General features: G+C 45.3%; 1 protein-coding gene and 1 long non-coding RNA gene across 11 annotated transcripts; one reads left to right on the top strand and one right to left on the bottom strand.

Moving 5' to 3' along the window:
• Positions 1-491: 491 nt before the first annotated feature.
• Positions 492-22,522, bottom strand: Synb (syncytin b). 6 transcript variants are annotated; one of them, XM_006518994.4, is made up of 4 exons: positions 7,191-7,478; positions 7,041-7,108; positions 3,223-3,419; positions 492-3,071 (listed from the first exon to the last, which is right to left on the bottom strand). In XM_006518994.4, exon 4 carries the CDS (start codon positions 2,915-2,917, stop codon positions 1,061-1,063), a length of 1,857 nt encoding a protein of 618 aa, XP_006519057.1. In that variant the 5' UTR covers positions 2,918-3,071; positions 3,223-3,419; positions 7,041-7,108; positions 7,191-7,478; the 3' UTR covers positions 492-1,060. The 6 variants fall into 6 exon arrangements, with proteins under 6 accessions (XP_006519057.1, XP_030103659.1, XP_006519058.1 ...); XM_030247799.1 differs by lacking the exons at positions 7,041-7,108; positions 7,191-7,478 and adding an exon at positions 22,449-22,522; XM_006518995.4 differs by lacking the exon at positions 7,041-7,108.
• On the top strand, positions 3,812-23,985 carry Gm41197. 5 transcript variants are annotated; one of them, XR_003950917.1, is made up of 4 exons: positions 14,520-15,379; positions 20,411-20,505; positions 21,840-23,457; positions 23,639-23,985. It is a non-coding gene; the product is annotated as a predicted gene, 41197 (long non-coding RNA). The 5 variants fall into 5 exon arrangements; XR_001781320.2 differs by having other exon boundaries at positions 14,520-15,185; positions 15,315-15,379; positions 21,840-23,985; XR_003950918.1 differs by lacking the exon at positions 14,520-15,379 and adding an exon at positions 3,812-3,831 and having other exon boundaries at positions 21,840-23,985.
• The last annotated feature ends 863 nt before the right edge of the window (positions 23,986-24,848 follow it).

The following is a 24,848-nucleotide window of genomic DNA, read 5'->3' on the forward strand; positions in this document are numbered from 1 at the left end:
TCCCTTGACTTCTCCTTTCTCTCCTTCCCTCCCTTCCCTGTGGTCCTCTTGCCCATCCCAGTTACCAGGCCCAGCTCAGTCGTACATCCTACCCCAGCCTGTGCTCTCCACACCTTGTTCATGTGCTCCAGAAGAGCTCCACCTAAATATTCTACCACATCTACGGATCAGAGTTGATTCATGAGTCTTGGATCTACAGTACCAAAGTGCTGCTATGCTGACAGCTTGAAACTACATATTTATAATATCTTCTGAAGGGTACAGTCTAAGGTTAAGGGGATAATAATCTCTCTCTCGGGCTGGTAAGATGGCTCAGTGGGTAAGAGCACCCGACTGCTCTTCTGAAGGTCCGGAGTTCAAATCCCAGCAACCACATGGTGGCTCACAACCATCTGTAACAAGATCTGAAGCCCTCTTCTGGAGTGTCTGAAGACAGCTACAGTGTACTTACATATAATAAATAAATAAATCTTAAAAAAAAAAAGATACGATGATGCTGTAAAAACTTTATTTAAAAAAAATAATCTCTCTCTCTCTCTCTCCCTCTCTCTCTCTCTCTCTCAAAGCTGTCATAGAGAATCCTTGCTGGCCCCCTTCCAGCTTCTGGAAGCTCCCTGACACCTCAATGTTCTTCGTATGAGGTCAGAAAGCAAGAAAGACAACGGAGGAACAAGCCACTCCCTGGCAGCACAGGCCTGGGAGCAGAGATCTCTGTATAAGAGAGCCCACTCTCCACCTACAGGCAGGGCACTGAAAACATTCCTTCTTTGGCCATTGCTAAGAGTAGCTAAGCAGCAAGGTGAGTGATGGATTAAAGAATGTCAGGTGAAACAACTCCAGAGGCCATGTCTGAGATGGGGGCTACTGATAAGGAGAAGATCTAGAAGGAGCAGAAGGAGCTCAGATCTAGAAAAAGAAGAAATTTTCTGGATGCCAAATTACTATAGTTTCTGGAATTAACCCTGATACAAACATGAGGCCATAACTAAGTCTCCCGACTTGGATTCTATTAACTGGGTAGAAGGGAGGGTATACTTGGTGCTCTCTCAACTTTTCCCTGTTATGTAGGAATGGTGTCCTCATCTGGGGAGTCTTGGGGCAGTTTTTTATATTGGAAATTTTGGAGGATGCTGTCCACATGCCTTTTGGCAGTGTCTTGAACAAAGGAGCCAAGTCTCTGGGACACAAAACGGGTTAGGCAGTTCAGAAGACAAGACCCAAATGTCAGTAGGAAGAAGAGGAAGAGAAGAGGTCCCAGAAAGGGAGTCAGCCAGGGCAACCAACGTCCAAGGTCAGGCCACTGTCCCCAAGAGTCAGAATGCTGGCCGAGTTCAGATGCTCGTTCTTGGAGTTTCCTTGCCGCGTCCCGGACTATTCCAGACTGGTTTACGTAGAAGCAGCACTCTTCCTGGAGGAAGAGACAGGTGCCCCCTTTCTCAGCAGTGATGAGGTCCAGAGCTCGGCGGTTTTGTAGAACAACACCTGCGAGCGAGTCTATTTGGTTCTGGAGGGTAGTGATAGAGGCAGCTATTTCTTCCAAGGTTTCGGAAAGAACCTTAGAAAGCTGTTGGAAATAGAGAGTCGAGGTGGCCAAGCCAGCTATCCCCGTACCAAGGGCAGAAGAGATACCCAGGCCTGCAAGGAAGGGAAAGAGGTGAGGGGACCTCTTTGGGCGAAGAACTGAGTCTGAGGAAAGAACTGAAGCAAAAAGGGGAACAGGCACCGTTTGGTTATTGGGGAGAAGTTCAATATCCGGGTATTGGAAGACCAGGGTACAGACACCGGACCAATTGGCTGGGAGGCAGATGTAAGTCGATGTTCCGCAGAGGAAGAAAACGCCTGAAGAGTTGAGGCAGAAGGCGTACGAGAAGCTGAGAAGATGTGAGAAAATGTTGGAGGTGATGTCCCAGTTTTCTTGGACAGTGATCTCGTTCTCCCAGACTGAATATTGTCCAGACAGGGCAGCTCCCGTGAGGGGCTGGTAATGGGAGAGCGGATAGGGGTCTCTGTGCCCCTGGAGTTTGACCTTGAAGTGGGTAGGGTTCACTGACATGGTAACAGGGTGGGTTGAGTTGTCTGGTTCAAATAAAGTGAGGTTATAGCAGGTGCCGAAGGGAGCCTGAGGACAGTGCATCCAGGGAGTGGCCGGAGAGGTATGGCAGTGTTTGATGTCTGTTGGGCAGGGATAGTAAGCCGGCTTCGAGAAGATGAGGGAGGGGGGCCCGGAAAAACGGAGCGGGTTTTTCCATTTGGCATCCGGTCTTTTCATTGCCTGTTTGAACGTATGGGTGGTGGAAAGATCTAGGTTTTCATGACTGGTAGAAGGTGAAATATGCATGGTGTAGTTGCAGAGAGAGGCAGAGAGGTTGCCTACAAAAGTGGCATATGCTGAGACCTTGAAAAAGCGAGATATGCAGAGTGGGGCCTGCGACCTGAGCACGGTCTCAGTAAAGAGTGGTCCCCAGAGAGGGCGTTGGGCAGATTCGAAGAAACGGTCCTTATGGGGATATATCACAGAGGTTATCCGGGTGATGATCCGAAATATGCCTGTTGAGCTGACGAGTTGAAGAAAAGCAATCGCCCTTCTGTCAGGATTGTGGAAAGAATAGGAGGCAGTCAGTGGGCGGAAGAGACGGAGGCGTCTTTCAATGTCGCTAATGGAAAAGGAGCCAGAGAAGGGCCTGACTGAGTAGGTAAGATGAAGCTTCATGGGTGTATCTGTCCAAATGGACAGAGGGGCTGGGACTGCTAAGGACCGCTGGGTTTGGGTAGACAAGCAGACCCAACAGTTGGAAAACAGGGAAGAGTTGGTATCACGTAGGATGTGGTGAGTGAGGTTTACAAGGGGCATCCAGCTTTCCGGATAGGATAAGGAGGAGGGGAAAAGGACGAAACAGAGGACCCAAAAGCCTGTCATGGTGCTTTGGGAATGGCCAGCAGTAGTGCGGGGTGCCGAGACGTTGGTCGAGTGGATCCTTGAGTCCTGAAACTTGCTCAGTTGGGGTGTTCAAAGGTGGCTGGTAAAGACAGGGTGGCTGTAGGCTCTCAGGTTATGAGGTGAGAGGTCAGACCTGGGAAAGAAGAAACATAGATGGGGGAGTGTCACCAAACAGGATTAAGAGTTTTTGAGTTAGTGCCTGGAGCCCTTTGGAGCTCAGAGTAGTGCAGCCAGTGAGAGATTCCTTTACCTTTGCTACTGCTGGGGTGGTCACAGTGACCTACCTGGGCAGGTCCCTTTCCGGAAGACTCAGGATGAGTTTAGGAAGGTGTTTGTGAGCCAAATGAAGGCAGAAGGTGGTAAGATGTGAAGCAGTCCGTGCATCCAGAAATGGGAATGAAGTGCCAGTGAGAAGGTGGTGACGAACCAGCTGTGCTTGAGCCTTAGGAGGCTGAGATCAACGGGCTTTCCTGGAGAGAACCTGAAAAAAAGAAAGAGAGAACAGTAGAAGAGCTGACCAGGACAGTTTGACGTCAACCACGAGCTAAGTGTTGAGAAAAGCATTACCATGGTCCGCCAGCCCTGAGGACTGAGGTCTATAGGGAATGTGAAACCAGGGTTTGATGACTAAGGAGGTAGTCAAGGGTTGAGTTACCTTAGAAATAAGACACACACACAGGTCCATTGTCAGACAGTGGAGATGAAAACAGACCAAAGCAAGGGGTGACTTGAAATAGAAAGATATGAGCAGCCTCTGTGTCCTCTCAGACCTAGTGGGGAAAGCCTCTCCGCCTGCCCTGGAAGAGTGTCAACCAGCGGAGCAGAGACCGAGAGGATAGCATGTGGGGGAAGTCCATCTGCTAGTTCTGTCCCAGCAGATGTCCTGGGGCTTGGTGAGTGAGGAAGGGGGCATGGTGTGGAAGGTCTGTGACAAGGCTGGGGAGTAGAGATAGGTCTTGGATAAGGTGAGCAGAAGCTGACATCCCACATCATGTAGGGTGGAAAGGAGGGCCCATTCTTGAACAGAAAAGGAGGTGATGGGATTCCCAAGAGTCTTTGAGGATGGCTTGACCCATTCCCCCACCACCACCAGACATACACACATGGGAGGTGGATAGGTTGAAAAAGAACAAGGACTGGAAAGATGAGAAAGTGAACAATAAAAAAAGGCAGGCTCTGGGTGAGCAGACTCCAGAGGACTGGAAGTATGCAGGGCGGAGACCAGTGTTACCTGTTTAATGAGGGTGTCAGCTGCGGAGAGTTGCCTTTGGCTATCTGGCCTGTGCAGTAGAGGATTGCTGCAGCCAGAGACAGCCAGGCAGCTTGAAGGTCTTTGTCATGAATGACAGCAGTGCTCTGGGAAGTGCGGAGAGCCTCTCTCTCTTACCAAATTGTGGCACCAGAATTAGGAATTTGGAACTGAGGTAGCTGTTAGCCTTCATTTTCATGCTAATTCGAGTGCCAGAGAAGAGCAATGAGTTCTGCATGCTGTGAGGTGGTAGGAAGGGGGAAGAGAAAGATTGAAGTTCTTCAGTAGTATCATCTGTGACAGTGTCACAACCTGCAATTTGATGGAATTCTTTAAAAGAGCTCCTCCCATGGTGCTGGAGAGACGATGGCTCAATGGCTAAGAGTACTTGCTGCTCTTCCAAAGGCCCAGAGTTCAGTTCCCAGACCCCATGTCAGGTGGCTCATAGCCATCTGAAACTACACCTGTAGGGGATCTAATGCCTCAGGCCTCCATGGGCACTTGTATACACACACACACACACACACACACACACACACAAACACACATACACACACACACCTACACACAATTATAGATAATAAAAATAAATCCTTGAAAAAGAGGTCCCACCAATGACCCAGTTAGAGGCCTCAGCAATGAGAGCATCTGACAGGTGACTAAAAGTGGGGAGCAAAGAGTAAGTGCAAAAGTGGGAGTCCTCAGGGGAGAGTAGGGTGACTGGATCAAGAGCTTCATAACTTTGAAAAGTGACTGGCGGAGGTGGAGAGATAAAAAGAATGTCAATGTCTATTGAACTTGAGAGGGAAAGAAAATGGATTGGCAACTTATGATCCCAAGGAGACTGTTGCAGGCGGAGACAAGTGATGAGCTAACCCTCTTCGCCTGTCTTTGTCAAGACCTTCCTGCATTCACTTGGACAGACTCTGACCTCCAAATGTCCACTCAGACATCCCTGACGGCCCTTCCCCAAGGATTGTGTAATACCCCTCATCTCTTTGACCTGTAAGTCCTCCTCATGATATGCTAGTCCCAAACTCCTCCCTGCACACGTCAACATGAAGACAGCCTTCTTCTCTGCAGACCCTCATCTGGCCTGTCTCTACAGTACAGTGCACTACAGTACAGTAATGAGTCAGAGGGTGACTCTGACAGCTTGTATCATTAAGACAGGAGTTTCTGGATGTCTTTAAGCAAAAGTGCCAATCCTTTGCTATTGAGTCTAATTGTTTAGTCAGGTGGGCTACTTCTTTGGCATGTTTCTCCATAAAATTGACATAAGAGACCTACGGCTAAGTGTACAAACAGAACAAGAGGTTTGGAGAGGTGCAGAAGCAGCTAGAAGGATCTCTTTAAGTTTAGAGAAAGTAGGATGAATGGGTTTGGAAAGGTTCAGAGTAGCCGGGCGTGGAGTGGTGGCGCACGCTTTTAATCCCAGCATTTGAGAGGCAGAGGCAAGTGCATTTCTAAGTTCAAGGCCAGCCTGGTCTACAGAGTGAGTTCCAGGACAGCCAGGGCTACAGAGAAACCCTGTCTCGAAAAACAAAAAAATATAAAATAAAAAAATAAATAAAAATTAAAAAAGAAAGGTTCAGGGGTTCCAGGAGAGTAGTACAAGTCGTTTGATAAATTGATTTGGCTAAGACCCCAAAGTTAGAAACCCATACAAAAAAGGCTAGCCCACTAGGCTCAAAAAGGAGAGAAGATTCCCATTTAGTTTTGTTGTTGGTTTTGTTTGTATTTTTGTTTGTTTACTTGTTTGTTTTTTGTTTTTTAGGGAGTTTGTTTGTTTGTTTGTTTGTCTTCTGATGAGTGGAGTTGTGTCCTGAATTACAGTCTTACAGTTTTGAGATATGCCAGTGGAATGGGGTGGGGGGCGGTTACAACAAGCCAGGGTAGGTTACCTGGGAGAAGACTATCTGGGTATCCCTGGGTATCAGCTAAGAAGTTAAGGAAGATGGAGGTGTGCTGTAGAGACGGGCCAGATGAGGGTCTGCAGAGAAGAAGGCTGTCTTTATGTTGACGTGTGCAGGGAGGAGTTTGGGACTAGCATATCATGAGGAGGACTTACAGGTCAAAGAGATGAGGGGTATTACACAATCCTTGGGGAAGGGCCATCAGGGATGTCTGAATGGACGTTTGGAGGTCAGAGTCTATCCAAGTGAATGCAGGAAGGTCTTGACAAAGACAGGCAAAGACTGATAGTAAAGCATCCATGAAATACAGGCCTGGGCAATGACAGTGGAAGGGAGATGTGGGATAGGTGGGTGTAAGGATGGAGGATGACCAAGGGGAAAGAAATTTACAGCTGGGTTAATCAGACAAGGGTTGGACTAGATGACAAGAGGCACCTGGCTTCCAGAATGCCAGAACAGGAGCGCTGGGGTTGGGGGGGGGGATTGATAATTCCTAAAACTTATGTAGGCTTTAAGGCCTCAGATAACTATAAGTTTAAGTTCCTTGAGGCCAGTTTGGGGTAAGAAGGTATTGAGACTTGCATACAAAACAACAGCAACAACAAAACAGACCAAAAACCCAGAGGGTCCTAGAATTTAATCAGGAGGTTTGCAGGGTAGCAGCTGTGTGGTGGGCAGAATCCCAGAGCAGAGGATGAGTGGAGAGAAAAGAGCAGTGACGATGTCCTGGGTCCCAGGAAGGTCTGATGGCTAAGGACTAAGGAAGGGGTTGCTTTGAAGGGCCTCAGTGATGGAAAGATAAGAGAGGCACGGAGCTTTTTCAGAATGCCATGTCCCAGGAGAGTGGTCTGACAACTGGGAGCAGGGAAAGAGATAACCCAAAAGGTCACATAGTCACTGAGGAGTCTGTTCAGCCTTAAGTGGGAATGACTCTCACCCCCATCGAAGAGGAAGGGGTCCCCCATACAGATCCAGCAAATTCCGGTAAAACTGAACAAGGCACTCCTGTATGAAATAAAAAAGAAAGAATCTTACCAGCTACAGCCAGTGTTCCCCGGAATGGGTGAATGAGATTTGGAAGCTGTACCTCTAGGGGTCCCGTCACTTGCCCTCGATGGTCACTCTCTGAAAATTCACAGAGTTGGGGTCTCCTGACTGGGATGCGGTGTCTTGCTGTCTTACTATCGTCCTTTTCTCCCTTTGCTCTCATGGGAGCAGGTGTGAGCATCAGTTGTAGGCCAGGCAGGTTCTTGGCTCAGTGGCCCCTTTGAGCACATTTAAAGCAGGCCCTGGGTGGGTCTAGCCCTGAGTGGGGAGGGTGTCACGCCCCTGTTTTGAGTTATCCTGTGATGAACCCTGGAGTTAGGCTACTGCCAGCATTTGGTATTCTGCCTGATCTTGTTCATGTGTTCAAGTTTAAGAGATTCCTCTCTGTTATTTAAAGACCTTAAAGGCTATTTTGTAAAGTTCCTTTGAGGGCATGAGGGGCATTTCTCTAATAGTTGGAGTTCTTTCCTAGTACGGGTACCAAGAGAGAGATAAAATAAAGGTAGAGATAGAATCTCCTATCAGGGCTCAAGCCCGTGTGTTTGGTCATGGTTTTGGGTAAGCAGGAGAAAAAGAAAGCTGGATTTTCATCAGCTCCCTGAGAAAAAGTCTTTGGTTTTTGTCATAAGTGACTGCCTTAAGGGCAGCCTTTTTCATTCTTGCAAGAAGCCATGCAGTCATGTAGGAATTCATCTGAATTGCAAGGCAATTCCAGTGGGTGTCTGAAACTGCCCCATCACTAACGGGGTTATAATCCCTAGCCTGGAAATGAAGAGAGTTGGTGTGTGTGCATAGAGTTGCCATGAGTTGGATCTCAAGGTGATTATGCCATGTTGGGTCAGATCAGGTCAAAGGACCGGGTAAGATATTGACATCCTTTGTGATAGGCATTGGACTGGAGAAAAGAGGGTTCAAACACATTTCTGTTTTATGTGTGACATAAAAGGGAATGTGGACAAGCATGAGGCCTTCACGGAAGGCCACATCACAGAGCAGAAGAATGGAGTGAGCCTTGTCAAGGAGGAGAACGAGTGTGAGGCGGGGAAGGCAGGGAGAGACGAAGAGGCTTGGGAGGGGAGGTTGGTAGGTTAAACATTAGTGGCCAGCCTGGGGAGGGTGGTCTCCTCAGAGAAGGTTGGGAGGAGGAGAGCCACGGGGGGGGGGGGTGCTGTCATTAGAAGTGAGCCAGTGACAGGTGAGAAGTCACATCTCCAGGATGAAAGTCCAAGGAGAGAGACAAATCAAGAGGCTATTTGAGAAGAGAGGAATAAGACTCAGGGAACCTGTGCAGTCAGACCAGAAAGACCCCAAAGTTGGAGCACAAGACTCACAAAGGCTGAGAGGGATTGGCCCATTTTCCACTGGGCTGGAGAAAATTTTCAAGGTTCTTTTGAATCTGACAGTCAAGCATGCTTTCCTCTGGCCAAAGGTAGGCCTTTGTCCAAGGGGTACTTTGGCCAGGAAAATAGCACAGTAAGACACAAGACACTGTGACTTAACAGAACCTTTTAGTCACAGCTTGATAACTGTGTGAGTAAAGGTGTCAAAGGCAAGTGGCTAGGCGTTTTAGAGGACTGGTGGCCCATGACAGAGAGACATAAGAAAGGAGGCCTTTTTCACCAAGAAGCAAGAGAAACGCAGGAGGGCCCCTGCAGCCCAGCGACTCTGCTTGGTAAGAGACAGATCAAGAGGGAGAGCAGCAATACAGTGCCAGGAAAACTCTCCACTTAGTTTGAGGTCTCTAAGAAACCAGAGAGTCTCCTCTCTGCTTACAGGTTGGGGTAGTTGTACAACAGAAGAGAAACAGAGGAACTAAATGTGCCCCCCCCACCCCTACTATGTTTAGCCATTGCTGTAGTTAACTAAGGCATAAGATGAGTGACGGAGTAAAACAAAGTGTCAGGGGATGTATAAACATCTGTGGCAGCCATGACAGGGGGTCAGCAGGGTGGGAGGGCAAGAGTCTCATTGTATCTTACTTTAGTTCGGGAAGCCAAATCATTTTGGTCTGGGGAACTGTTGTTTAACCAAAATGGGAAAAGTTTACCGAATGTCGTGGTCATGGCCAACACTGCAGCTCATGAGCCCATTGCTCCAATGCCTGCCTCCTGCACAGCCTGCTTTCTGTGCTTTTCTAGCTCTCCTTGTAAGCGCACCAGCACACTGGGCCTAGGGCCTATCCTATCCTAGTATGACCTCACCAGAACTTGATTATGCCTGCAAAGACCCCAAAGTCACACTCCTGGGTTCTGGCTGGATGTGAATTTAGAGGGACATGAGTCAGCTCTGACAGTGGGGTACAGGTAGAATCCTGGGGTCCTAGGATCCAATGCTGATTAGCATTTCTTACCCTTATCCCCTTAAAAGATGCTGACCTAGGCTCAGTCAGGGCACAACCCACTGCAGCTCTGTTTTCAGACAAAATGTATCACCTTTCTCCACAATCATGACTTTGTCCCTTTGAATACTAAGGATTGAAGCTAGGGCCTAGCATTTAGAAGGCAAGTATTCTACCACTAAGTTAAATCCCCAGGCCTCTTCTTAGTTTTCATTTTGAGACACGGTCTTGCATGTTACCTGGGCTGCCCATGAGCTCACTCCATTGTCCAGACAAACCTTGACGCGAAGTCTTTCCGTCTCAGCCTCCCAAGTAGCTGGGATTACCAGCCAGGGCACCAAGTCCTTCCAGTGCCATTACCCCACATTTTGTATGCTTTTACCATCCAAAAACCTGGCAAGATTAGGACTTCCTGGTTCTCCTTTTCTACCCCTCAGATCTCACCAGCCAGGTGCATCTCTGGCCTCTGAAACAGCATCCCTTGGAGCCACACTGACTCTGGAACTAAACCTCAAAACTGAGCCACTCTTGGGAATAAGAAGATGCCTTCATTGATCATTTCATGACAGAAAGGATAAACTGAGTGTCCTGAGAAAGCCAGTACATGGGTCACCACAATCCCAGCCACCCCTTCCCTTTTATCCTCCACCATCTCTCTAAATCTCCTGACATCTTAGAAATAAAAAAACCGTACACAACTCTACCCATCAAAATGGCAGCCAACATCCAGTCCCCGTGCTAGGCACACAGCACATCGTCCCTAGAGCTTCTCTGACATCTCAGTAGGGAGATGAGCCCAGATACTTGATCCTGTCTGTCCCCCTGCTTGTGACACTTTTCATCCTACAGTATGGTTCAGGTATGCCTTACCATTCCCAGGACATACACCGAGTTGACAAGAAATATCCCTAACGTAATAAGAATGTCTTTGGAAAAGAGTTTCACATTCCTGTATAATAGCCTGAAAGTATTGCAGGTATCCATGGTTTGTAGAGGGGAAAACCATGCTGCAACTCAGGTTTGGATGTTCTGAATAGATTATGGAGAGCCAGTACAGAAGGGCTATATTTAATTCTTTCAAAGTCTCTCTTACAAAGGGTAATTAAGAGGCTACTTCTCTTAGGATAACATTACATTACAAACCTGAGGACCTGTATGAGACCTAGCATGTAATCTACTCTCTATATCCCATTTTGTAGGCCAACAAAAGTGATCCAAATAAAGTAACTTGTCCAGGGGTACAGAAGAGGTTGCTGGTACCAAACTCCAGATGTAGATTTCAACTCTTTCAGCTGCTCACTCTCCACTTGTTTTGTATTGGTTTGCTCTTTACTGTGCTTTGCTTCACTCAAGATCCTCATCTGTAGCCCAAGTTAGCCTTGAATTCACTCTGTAATTCAGGGTGGCCTCGAACTTTCTGTGACCCTCCTGCCTCTGCCTTCCAGGTGCTGAAATTATAAATGTGAGCCTCTCGCACCTGGTCAATATTCTCACCTCTGTCATAAACTCTGAGGCTGATAAGATTCTTATATTGCTGTCATTAGTCATATCTCAGATATGTGCTCTAGAAAAATCTGTAGTCACCTATTCCTAACTCCAGCCAAGTACACAGCACATTAGAGTGCAGTCATGTTGGCTGACATCCCCCAGATGGTTTACACAAAGGTTCCACATCACAAATAAGGCCATCAGTAGTTACAATCTTCCAGGCAGCATAGGTACCCCATTTCCAGTGTCTCAGACAGACAACTGAGCACAGAAAAGGTAGACTTTAGGAGAATGGAGACAGAGTGGCAGAAAGCTCAGAAGCACACGGTGTGGAGGTAATACTGGGCTTAAGTAAAGAGACACCTATACTTCCTTGTGAGGAGCTGTCTCCTGGTTATCGGAGATACCAAACCCTACAGCTGTTCCTGTGGCTTTCACACTGGTATCCTCTGTTAATAGCATCTATTTATTTGTAGCATGTCTCTCCCAGCTCTCAGCTGCTAAAGAAGGACCACTGGAGAGCAGTTGTGAACCCACAAGAGAATATCAGGCAAAGGAACCCATGCCACCTCCTGACAAAGCAGAGTTGAATCAGCACCAGAGACTCTCGGTCTCTGGTAACTATGGTAACCATCTCTGTAATTCCTCCAGAAATGGAGTATAGAACAGAGGGTATTTGTACATAGCTATAATACCAACATTCAGGAGACTGAGGCAGGAGGATTGTTATAAGGTCAAGGCCCACATGTAATAAATATAGTGAGCTCCAGGCCAGCTGAAATATAATGAGTTCCTATCTGAGAGAGAGAGAGAGAGAGAGAAAGAGAGAGAGAGAGAGAGAGAGAGAGAGAGAGAGAGAGAGAGAGAGACTTAAAAAAATTAAACCTTGCAAAACAAAAAGGGCAACCCTTTTCAGGTTCCCTCCCTGGTACAGGTAATTGTTCCTCTGCCTCTCAGTAAACCTTGTTTACTTGTAAAAATAAAGGAGGAGGAAGAGGAGGAGAAGGAGGAAGAGATACTGATAAAAAGGAGATCTGACATCAACCTCTGACCTCCATATACACGTGCCTAGGTATATGACCCCAACACACACACACAGTCCACTCATGCATACATTACACAAACATACATACACATAGTCCATTTATGCATATACTGCACGAACATACACACACAGTCCACTCATACATTACCCAAACACACACACAGTACACTCGTGCATACAGTATACAAACACACATACACAGTCCACTCATGCATACACTACACAAACATTCATGCACACACAATAACTAAGTAAAGCCTCTCATACAACACAGCTGCATTTCTTGATTCATATGATATTTGAGTGCTTATGTTTATTGTTTGCTGCTTGCTCCCCCCACCCCCCAAAAAAGTTAGTTTCTTAGGGAAAAGATTCTTTTTTTTTCACTGACATTTTCTAAGGTCTATACACTGTAGGAATCTAACAATTGTTCATTTTTAATGAGTGGGTGAGCAAATAAACGAGAAAGAGTTAGTAGTGTCTCCACTTTCATGCTTTCTTGTGACCCTGTAATTCTCTAATCCTAAGATTTGCTTGAGTACAATTGACAGAGGTTAGTCTTTGCATAAAAATGTATCTTTTAATTACACACTTGCCTGTGCATAAAGCCAAGCTGTCATGCAATGGCTTAGCAGCCTAGCCATTCCACCAGTCTGCCAACCACAAAGGGTCTATTGCTGGTCAGCCTGGCTGGCTGCCATTCCCAGCACCCAGGCCAATGCCCTACCTGTGCAGAGAAACAGCACATTTATGGAGGGCCAAACCCTCTAATGTTTTCAATACAGCAGGTGATTTAATCTTCACAACAGCACAGCGAGGTGGGCCAGATAAGGAACCAGAAGCCTTAGGAAGTAAAAAAGCTCTGGAACGGTACACATGATTAAGGGTGTAACTTAGATCCTGACCTAGGAAGTGTGGGTCCAGAGGTCAAGTTCCAAGATACTACACTGATTGCCTTCACTAGACAGCCAATATAAAATGTTTAATGATTGAATCAATGATATATAGTCAAAGGGGTGGGGGCAATCATTGTTACACTGCATGAGTGAAGTGTCCAGAAAAGGAAGCTACTATACCCAGAGCAGGTACAGATCACCTTAGTTTGAGGCTAATTCTCCCTCAAAAGGAAATGAGTGGGCTGACATAAACCTAAAGACTTAAGTCACAGAAGCAAATTGTCTGGAAATTATGAACACTCAGTGCAACTTCTGGCCTTTGAAAGGTGGTGTGAGAATTCAGGCCCTCTCTTCAAATCTAGTGATTTCTCTGGGAGGTGAAGCTCTGAAGCTGTGGCAATCCAAAGGCAGAGGTGAGCATTGGATGTGCATCACAGGAAGGCCGTGCTGGCCCTGGAGCATCGACGCCACACCCACATAATGCAATTATGCATAATAGTAATCAATAACGTTTTTGAAAACAAATGTCATACGAGTCTGCTTATATGAGGTACCTAGAAGAGTCAGAGTCAGGCATAGAAGCAGTGTGGTTCTCAGGGCCTGAGAAGAGAGAGGAAATGAGCATCCAATGTTGAGTGGGCAGTTTTAGATTGATGTTATGGAAATGTTCTGCACGAGGCTGAAGGGAGTGGTTGCACCAAGATGTGAATGAACTTGGTGCCATTAATGTACATTTAAAACTGTGAAAGTGAGAGTTGTGCTATATGTATTTTATCACCAAATATTATATTAGCCTAAGACAAGAAAATTGTAAGTTCACAACCACTCTAGAGCATATAGGAAGACCCTGTCAAAGAGTCATCAACACCTTCTCCTTCTTTTTCCTCTTCTTTTTCCTCCTCATCCTCCTCCTCCACCACCTCCTCCTCCTTCTTCTCCTCCTCCTCCACCTCTTGCTCCTCCTCCTCCTCATCATCATCATCATCATCACATTCCAGAGACTCCGTTCTCTCTGTAAACCCATGGCTGGCCTTGCCTTCTAGTCCCATCTATATATCTGGAGCACAAACCAGGCCATGGAAATTGAAGTCTTCTCAATGTGCCCACCAAAGCAGGCTGCTGAGTCCAGAAGTCCGCAGTGTCACTCTGTGTCATGTATTACCAGTCACCAAAAGGGTTTGTGAACGCTATCCAGAAGGAAGCAACCATCTTCGGCAACACCAAGAGAGGCTCACTCATTTGACAAATAGTATTTGAGCACTTTCGAAATATAGGGCCTGAGCTGAGTTAGGGTCCCCAGGCCCCTACTTCTTAGGAATCTGGCTTAGACAAATTTAAATAGCATTTGTTTCCAACCTCAGGATGTCAAGGCTATCTTTAAAAGTAACTAAGTGGAGGGCTGAAAAGGTGGGTCAGTGGTTAAAAGCATTCCCTGTTCCTCTTGGATCCGGGTTTGATTTTCAGAGCCCACATGACAACCCACAACTGACTGTAATTCCAGTTCTAAGGAATCCGGTGGCCTTTTATAGTTTCTGTGGGCTCCAGACACAGAAACCCAGAAAATACACAAACATATATGCAGGCAAACACAAAACTAAATGAAATAAGATTTATTGTAAAAAAAAAAAAAAAAAACTAGATAGCTGCAGGCTGAAGAAGGCTTCTGTTGTGTGTGCTAAGCAAGAGTGTTCACTGAGTGAGTGGTTCCCTTCATGAGGCCGAGCTCTGTCTTTGTTGTGCACAACTCGGATGTAGGACCACGAGAGCCACAAATACCAATAGGGTGACTCACTCTGGCTGCATGGATCCAGGTAAGACCTTGCCTGGAGGCAGGTGGGACATCCAGCTGCACTGGAACCCAGGAGCCAGATCTTCCTCCCTAAGGCTCTGGGCAGAAAAGGAACAAGAACATAGCCGGGTTCAGAAGTTTTATCTTTAAGCTTATTTCTGGCTGGGAGTACCCAGCACAGCCTATCATAGTTTTTTAAAACAGCCCTTCATGGGTACATGAGAGAGCTGCTGGCCTGATTGTCAAATGTCTACACATCAAAGTGAATAACCAAGAGGTAGAGGTTCCTCTAGGGAGAGACCAGCCACAATTATCTCCCATGAACTTGCATATCCTTGGTGCTTGATTAGGGAGAGGGTGGATTCTGCTCTCAGGCCAGAGGCACATGTGTGAAGCAAGATGTGACAGGTGCATCCTGATAAGCAGGGAGGGACGGCTTGGTAGAACACACCCATTGCTGAGCTGGGGGAAAAGGAGAGGTAAGGTTTATTTCTTAAATAAACTTTGATTATTGTGAATGTTCAACCTTGTGGCACTGACATCAAGCTAATTCCTCACACCATGGCTAAGTGAAGGCACTGAGTGGTAACAACTGGGTTTGTTCTTAGTGTGTCTCCAGGAGATGTGTTGGCTCCCTGCAACCACCCATCTATAGCATCTAGACGGAAACAAGGTATGGTGGAAAGGAAGCAGCGTTGCTTCTTACTCATGGGATACTCAAGCCTTGAATAAGTGCCTCCATCTCTCTGGACCGTATTCCTGTCCTAGGTCTTTGGTCATATTCACAGTGCCCCACCGCCACCCCTTCTACTGCCAAAGCTATGGATGTCTCAATTCTACTACAGCATCTGGCCCTAGACTGAACTGTACCCCAGAGGGGTCATTTGGGCCAATGAGATGCCCTCCCCTGAAATCAAGTCTTTGAAGAGATACAAGGCTAACCTCCAATTGTGCACAATCTCTGCCTCTACAAATAATGGCCAGGAGCAATACTAATACTCACCTATGATCAGACTAGATTTGAGAAGAAACCTCTGCCTGGTCATGGGGTTTCTTTCATTGCCAAGTCTCAGTATAAAAGCAGGGCTCATTGCTGACAGCCATGTGAGATGCCCACAGTTTGAGTTCCTTCATCCTGGAGAATCCTGGTGTGAGCCCTTCCTCCAGCTATTTTATGAACAATCTCACAGTGTTACCTTTTGAGCCCATGACAGTGTGGAGAGAAAGAAGAAACGTCCAATGGCAGACACTGTTCACCAGCCCTTAGAAACACCTAATCGGCAGAGGCAGGCTGGGGGAAATCTCTACAACATTCTCTGCTCCCAAATCCCTGAAATACAACACCAATAGGATAAATCCTATTACCTGGGAGGAGCCATTGCCAGAGAGTAGGTCCCTTCAGATGGAGATGAATATCGTACATTCCTAAGTTGGATCTTCGGAGTATGCTGGTTGGTGGGTCATCAAGTGGAACATTTAACTGCAGGCTGGGGGCCAGCCTTGGCTAAATGAATCTTGGGATCTTTTGTCTATATTTCCAAACACAGGACCTTGCATAACTTTGCATTGAAACTTGGCACCCCTCGCAAGCACAGTTCTGTGAACTAAGCGGCTGGAGACAGGGTGGAAATAGTTAAGGTGATCTAGCACTAACTTTTAGAGAATATTTGAAATTTTTAGTAATCTCTTCAAACTAAAATTTTTTTATTAACACAAATGTGATAGACAAAACACTGTGGAAAATCTAGAAAACATTTACAGAGAAAAACATGATAGAAAATCATGGGTTGTTTTGTTCTCAAGAAATAGTCCACAAATATTCATTCTTCTAGCCTCATTTTATATTAAAAATAGGTTTAATTGAGCAGGACAAACACAAATGCAAGAGCCTTTTTTAAAAAACATAGACATTTATTCACAGAGCTAAACTACCCATAATTCCAAGTCCTTCTCCAACCACAAGACCAACCACTCTGGGGATAAAGGTAGAGTTCCTGCCAGAATTTTAAATTGTATTTATATAATTATACACATCTTTTGTGTGGTGTCTAGTATTCCATTCTATGGCTATAACACGTTCTACTTGAATAGTAGTTAAGATGGATTAAATTTTCAATTTTCCTTTGTTTTTTCCACTTGTTTTGATATCCCAGGCCCTGGAAATAGCATAAGAATTAGATAAACAGGCAGGCTTTCCCTCACAGAACCCACAGTCCAGTGGAGGAGACAGGCATTAAATAGCCTAGCACAGAGATATATATGGTTGCAATTCCTTATTTCCATAAACAGCACCCCAGTAAACACCCTCTATGTCTCTTCCTGAGTCCTCTATTTTAAATTCCTCCTGGAGTGTATCATGTGCTTGAGGAAGCCCAATTATCTTCTTCCTTGTTTCCTGAAATTGTCTTATGTAGCCCAGGTTGGCCTGAAACTCCATATGTCCCAGGCTGACCTCAAACTGTTGATCCTCCTGACCCAGCCTCCCACATCTTGATGTTCTAACATGTAAGCATTTACAATACAAGCAAACTCCACCATGCTTGTTTGTTCTAGGCGAGCTCTGGAGATCAGACTCCAGTTTCTTCCAGGCAAGTGATTTACCAGCGCCTTTGGGTCTAGATGTTGAGTCCTTCACAGCTTCTGGATTTTTTTTGTTAAGACCTGTGTTTGACTGACCTAGTTTTATTCTAGTCTAGCCTCTTAGAACAAAATGAGGCTGCCTTCACTGCTCCGCAGTGGGAAGGTATATGCATCTGTGGATGTGTAGTCTGCTCTTGTCTTACAAACAACTGTTCTTTTTGGAAATGGAACCAAGAATGGAAAAATTATGGAAGTAGCATAATGAGATCCTATATGGCAGTTTGAAGAACAAGTATCTAAGTCCATAAGAATAAATGTCCTGAATAAAATATTGAATGGGGAAAATGAGTTGCACAAAAACATCATGGAGAGCTGGGAATGGTGGCACATGTGTTTAATCCTAGCACTTGGAGGCAGAGGTTGGCAGAGCTCTGTGAGTTCAAGGCCAAGCTGGTCTACAAAGAGAGTTCCAGGACAGCCAGGGTTACGTAATAAGATCCTGTATCAAAAAAAGAAGAATATTATTTATATCAATTTTAAAATATGAAAAACAATATGTAATGTAATTTATGAATAGTATATAGGTTGGGAAATCATGAAGAATATTATTTGCATCAATCTTAAAATATGGAAAACAATATGCAATATAATTTATAAATACTATATAGGTTAGAAAAACTGAAAGGGAATTCATGCACATGCTAAAAGCCATAGCTAGTGTAGAAAGCAAATTCAAGGAAGGCCCTGAACTTAAAATTAATTTTCTTAATTTTGTTGTTTTATGTATTTTTATTGGATGTTTTATTTATTTGCATTTCAAATGTTATCCCCTTTCTCTGTTTCCCCTCCACAAACCCCCATCCCATCTCCCTTCCCTGCTTCTATGAGGGTGTTCCCTCATCCACCCACATGCTCCCCACCTCACCACCCTAGCATTCCCCTACACTGGGGAATCGAGCCTTCACAGGACCAAGGGCCTCCCACTGATAAGGCCCTCCCTCCTCTGCTACATATGCAGCTGGAATCATGGGTACTCTTTGGTTGGTAGTTTAGTCTCTAGGAGCTTGGGGAGGTCTGGTTGGTTGATATTGTTTTTCTTCCTATGAGACTGCAAAGCCCTTTAGCTCCTACAATCCTTCCCCTAACTCCTCCATTGGGTTCCCCATGCTCAGTCTGATGGTTGGCTGCAAGCATCCAAATCTGTATTGGTCAGGCTCTAGCAGAACCTCTCAGGAGACAGCTATATCAGGCTCCTGCCAGCAAGCACTTCTTGGCATCAGCAATAGTGTCTGCTGTATATGGGATGCATTCCCTAAGTGGGGCAGTCTCTAGATGGATTTTCCTACAATCTCTGCTCCACTCTTTGTCCCTGTATTTCTTGAGACAGGAGCAATTCTGAGCTAAAATCTTGGAGATGGATGGATGGCCCCATCCCTCAATTGAGGGCTGTGCCTAACCTCTGGATATGGTCTCTACTAGTTCTCTCTCCCCTTTCTTGGATATTTCAGCTAATGTCATCTCTGTTGGGTCCTGGGAGCCTCATAAAATTGAAAAACTTCTGTAAGGCAAGGATACTGTCTATAGGACAAAACATCAGACTGGGAAAAAATCTTTACCAATCCTCCATCCAATAGAGAGCTAATATCCAATATATACAGAGAACTCAAGAAGTTAGACTCCAGAGAACCAAATAACCCTATTTAAAAATGGGGTACAGAGCTAAACAAAGAATTCTCAACTGAGAAATCTCAAATGGCCAAGAAGCACCTAAAGAAATGTTCAACATACTTAGTCATCAAGAAAATGCAAATCAAAACGACCCTGAGATTCCACCTCACCAGTCAGAATGGCTAAGATGAAAAACTCAGGGGTCAGGAGCTGCTGGCGAGGATGTGGAGAGAGAACAACACTCCTCCATTGCTTGTGGGATTGCAAACTGGTACAACCACTCGGGAAATCAATATGGATGTTTCTCATAAAATTGGACATAATACTACTCCTGGGCATATACCCAAAAGATGCTCTAACATATAATTTCTTAATTTTGTATTCCTCAAATTGTGTTTTCCTCCACCTCTAAGTGAATGGGCAGTGACAAAAAAGAAGAAAGGGAAGAGAGGAGAGATGGAGAGGGGAGGACAGGGGGAATAGAGGGAGAGGAAGACAGACCAGGAAGGCAAATAGAAGAAAGCAGGCATTAGTAGTTCCTAGGTTCTCTACAGATACATAAAAGTGTGCAAGTATGTGCCCATGTAAGTGTGTGCGCAAGGCTGTGTTTGTGATGTGGAGTTAATATGGGAAGAATAGCACACTAAGAAAGTTCTGCTACTTTTCAGTACTTGCCCTGGGGTCACTGGACAATTCCCAGACACTTGTGCCTGAATGTGTGTTCAGTTATAAACTGAAGGATGGGACAGATGCTATTTGAATCAGTTCACAGAAGAGTGCCTTGAACAGTCCAGGCCTGGAAGAGAAGGGAAGTCACATGACCGGATAGTGCCAGGAGTGCTACCTTACAACTTCCAGGTATCCCTCCTGCCCGCAGGCCTTTCCCACACAGAGACCAGACCCATCAAACCCATGCCTAAGAGTTTTATTAATCTTGTCTGCTCCATGTGAGAGACTGTTCCTCAATGGAGGGCTATGTCAGGTGGGCAAAGGTACCAAGGATCTCTGACGCCCCATTCCGCTTTGGTTCTTCAACCATTCAAATCTCACTTCTACTCAAAACTTATTAGTAAACGATAATGAGGCTCGGTGTGGTGGTGCATAGCCTTGTTGCCAGCACTCAAAAAGCTGAGGCAGGAGGATCACAAGTTACAGGCCTGTCTGCGCTATATAGGGAGACTCCATGTCAACCAATCAATCCGTAAATAAATAAATAAATACTGGAACACAATAAACAAAGGACAGCTGTGCCAACAGTTTACTATCTATGACAACATGAGACTTCCTTCCTCTAAACAGCCCTAAACAGCACTGCATTCCAAGGTTAGGTCAAGACTGTTTTCGATATCACCTTTCCTTGGTGCTGGCAATCATCATAAGCTGTCCTGGGGCAGAAGTTCTTAGAGCTAACATTAACAGAAAACTCTAAAGACCATTTTGTTGTGGTGGTTTTTAGAAAGCCATGTCCTTGGCTGGCAAGATGAGTAAAGGTGTTTGCTGCTGATCCTGATGGCCTGCTGAGTTAGATCCCCAGAGCACTTGTGATAAAAGGTAAGAACTGCCTCTCATACGCCATCCTCTGATCTCTTCTCATGCACCATGACATGCACATGCCCACACACATGCATGTCACTATGCAGACACACACACATACACACATGTGTATCTCTATACAGACACATACACACAGGCATATTACTATACAAACACACACATACACACATACATATCACTGTACAGGCACACACACACATGCATATCTCTATACAGACACACACATACATACACTATAAATAATAAATATTTAAAGACATAAGTAAGTCTGTATGTATACATGTATGGAAATAGGAAATCCATGCCCATAATTGGGACTTCTTTGTCAGAACCTGAAAGTTTCAAAGCTACACTGTCAGGTGCATATCTTTAAAAGGTGTTAATTCACACCTGTAAGTCAGGACATGAATGTCCACTTTCCCTTGCCTAAACTAACTGTGTTTGTGTGGTATAGTTGATATTTCCCTTTTGACTTGCAAGCTGCCTTCATGTGATCTGAGTTTTTTACATAGAAATCTTTTGGTTCAATATGTTTAATTCTCATTTCGGATTTAGTTTTCAGTGGAGACACTTTTGGCACACATCTGTAATTTTAAAACTCAGGAGATCAAAGCAAAAAGACCATAGATTCCAGGCCATTCTTGGCAACACAGCAAGTCACTACCCGAGGGGGGGGGAATTTCAAAAAGAAAGTTTTAGCTGAAGAAGTGGCTCATTGAGTGAGACACTTGCCACCCATGCATTGGTACCTGAGATCCAGGTCCCAGATTCTATGCACAGGCAAGAAGCTCCAGGGGGCTCATGTATAAGCCCAGCTCTCCTAAGGGGAGATGGAAGCTGTACACGGGAAAATCCCCGTGAGCTCAGGCCAGCTAGCCTTGGGTAGGTGACAGGAAGTATAAGAGAGACCTCATCTCAAGCTAAGTAGAAGGTTGGAACAGACAGACATCCAAGTTCATCCTCTGGTCCGCATGTGTGCTATGGCATGCATGAGCCAGCACACACACACACACACACAAACACACACACACACACACACACACTATAATACACATCAATATACAGTAATTAGTTAATGGACAGATTGAGAAGAAAATTTTTCTTGCAAAGACTACATAAATGTCCACCCATACCATCCATACATCTATAGTTTTATTTAGGAATTTTATTCTTGTATGAAGGCTGAGGCAGGCTTCTAGCTTTTTCTAGAGGTCCACCATTTGAGGAACAAGCCACTTAAAAACTAACTTTAAATGGAACTTTGTATACTGATTTTAAGTCTATTTAGTGTTCATTATTTTCTTTTTCTTCTTTCCTTTTTTTCCCTTCAGGGGTGTTTTGCCCAGTAGCTGCCCAGCTCTGGTGACTTGTCCAACCCTGATGGCCCTCTGGAAGGAGGCCCTTGATTCTTTGCATTCTTCAATGTTCTCATACATCATCTAACAACAGAGATGCTTCTGGTGCAACACATTGAGCAATTTCATTGTACTTCAGAGTCCTTACGCAAACCGGGATATCTGGGAACATCACTAGAGAAAAGAAGAGAAGAGAAGAGAAAAGGGGAGGGGAAGGCAGGGAAGGGGAGGGGAGGAGAGGGGAGACATGAAGAACCAGACTAGACTAGCCAAGGTACCAATGGAGACAGATGAAGCCTATCCAGACAGGAAACTTCCCCATGTGCTCCAAATCACTGCCACTGAGGCACAGATTAAAAACATTGTGTGAAAAGGCAAGCAGGAGGAGAGGGAAGAGATAGTAATATTGGTAGAGCTGAAGAAAATGTGACCCGAAACTGGGCAGAAGACAAAGACATACAAAATGTTGAAAGTAAACCGGAATTGTTGCCATGCCTTTCATTGACACGACATTTTTGCATTCACAGACTTACAAAAGCCTGACTGTTTCTAAGAGCGCATGAAAGTTCTAGCCTGTCTCCTTACCTTGAGCTTCTAGAATTAGATCTCAGAGAAGAGTTCATCTGCTGGTTGTGCGGTGGTAGTGTTTCTCCCCGTAGTTGTCCAGCCTGGTGGCTCTCTTGGAAGAGGCCCTGGCTCACTTTGTCCCTGATTCTTCCCATTCCTCAATGTTCTCATACGCCACCTAATAACAGAGATGCTTTTAGTACAGGACATTGGGCAATTTCTTTGTACTTCAGAGAGTCCTTACACAAACCAGGATATCTGGGGTCATCTTTAGGCAATGGAGTTTTGTGTGACCACCATGCTCATAGGATCTGGTATTATGCAACACATGACTGCTGATCTAACTTCTAGAAAGTTCTGGCAGCTTCAATGTCAAATTTGCTATACGAGCATTTTCGTTTTAGACCTTTGTCTGCCTTTAAGAACCAGACAGGACCTTTGCTGAATTGCAGGTAGTTTTATATGCCCCTTCGATGTTATTTCTTCCATCCTGACTCCTCCTGATTCTTCAAACTATCCCCTTGAGCACATATTTCAGGCTTTTAAAACAACGTACAAAGTGTCTCTTCCTGGAATCTTTGTAAAATGGCTTATCATTCCTTCAAAGGTGAAACAGATGTTCACACAGCTTTATGGAATCTACCTGACACGATACATTGGAGACTCTCATCCCATGCTTCAAATACTTCTTGCATTGAACAAATGCATCTGAGGTTTAAAGCATCTAGGGTTGAATGCATCTGAGGCTGATCTGTTTTGAGGGTTAGTGAACACTTAGTTCCTCTTTGGCCTTGCCATTGGACCCCATTTACATGTTTTTCAGGGTGATTTTCACATGGAGAGGATGGCCTTACTGTGGTGAGGAAACCATTTGTAAAGGATTTTCAATGCCAAGGATAAGGAAAGGGAAAGCCCCTTGGTAAAGAGAGGCGTTCACGAATGGAGAGAGTCTCAGGGCTCCTGGAAGGAGGAGTCCTGTGTGCCAATGTATCTGCCATCCAAGCTCATGTCTGCAGTTATAAATAAGGTAATCTTGTCTTTGTCAAGGTCCATCTTATGTCACTATCTAATCTATGCAGTGTGTGTGCACAATGGCAATGGACTCATGACACTAGCTACCTGTGGCTAATGTCCTGGAGGCCCTGGGAAGCCTGAGTAAGGTCCATCCTCTGACCATGTCTTCCTCTCTCTCTCAAAACAACTGTCAGATGTACTCCAGGCTGGGCAGAGGTGCCCTGCATACAAAAGCCATGGTGACCCCACTGCTAGAGCCAGGACCCTAGGAGGACAAAACAAGACAGGGAGTGGCAGCCATAAAACCTTTGACCTACAATCTGTCCTGCCTGAAAAGTGTGCTGGGGCAGTGGTGACACAGAACTTGTGGGAGTGACCAGCCAATGTCTGATTTGACATCGGGCCCACTCCATAAGAAGGAACCCATACCAAGACTGCTTGGGAAGCCAAGAACCAGAGACTACACGTATCTCAGAGACTGAGGGTAAAACAGACACGACTGTTTTTTTTTTAAGTATCAATAAAATTGTTCTTAATTATATTCTGCTATACTCATAGATTAGCGCCTTATCCAGTCATCATCAGAGAGGCTTTCTCTGTAGCAGATGGGAACAGATGCAGAGACCCACCAGTCAGACATTATGCAGAGAGAGAGTTTAAATGGGAGGTCTCCATCAAATCCCTTACCTCAGCGCTCAGAGAATCCTGAGGAAGAGAAGGCAGAAAGATTAAGAGAGTTAGAGAGGGTGGAGGACACCAGGAAATCAAGGCCCTCATAATCAACTAAGCAAGACACTAATGAATTCACAGAGACTGAAGCAGCAAGCACAAGGCCTGCATGGGTTGACACCAGGCCCTCTGCATATATATAATAGCTACTAGCTTAGTGATTTTATGGGACTCCTGACTGAGAACAAGTGGGTCTCTGACTCTTGTGCCTGCTCCTGGGGCTCTTTTCCTCCTCCTGCTGGGTTAGCATGTCCAACTTCAATACAATACTTTTTGCTTCATCTTATAATTTTTTTTTGTCATCTTTGGTTGTTATCTCTTAGAAGCCTGTTCTTTTCTAATGAGAGACAGAAAAGGAGTGGATTCCAAAGGGAAGGGGTCAGGGAAGAACTGGGAGGAACTATAATCCGGATATATTTAAGAGAAAAGACTCTATCTTTAATAAAAGGGGAAAAACAAAAAAAGAAAAAGATGCAGGGGTGGGAGTGGGAGGAGTTCCTAGTCTTACCTGATCAGATTCTCTGGTTGTCTCTAGATGAAAAAGCTCAGGAAAGTGAGAAAGTCGTTGGCCCTGATCAAAGTCCACAAGGCGGCCTACCCAAGGCTAGGCACCTTTGGATTCTGTTACCTTTAATCCTGGCATAGATGATAGAAAGCTGGATCAGCTATCTAAGG

Source organism: Mus musculus, chromosome 14 (genome assembly GCF_000001635.26).
Source record: "Mus musculus strain C57BL/6J chromosome 14, GRCm38.p6 C57BL/6J".
In the NCBI taxonomy this organism is placed as follows: domain Eukaryota; kingdom Metazoa; phylum Chordata; class Mammalia; order Rodentia; family Muridae; genus Mus; species Mus musculus.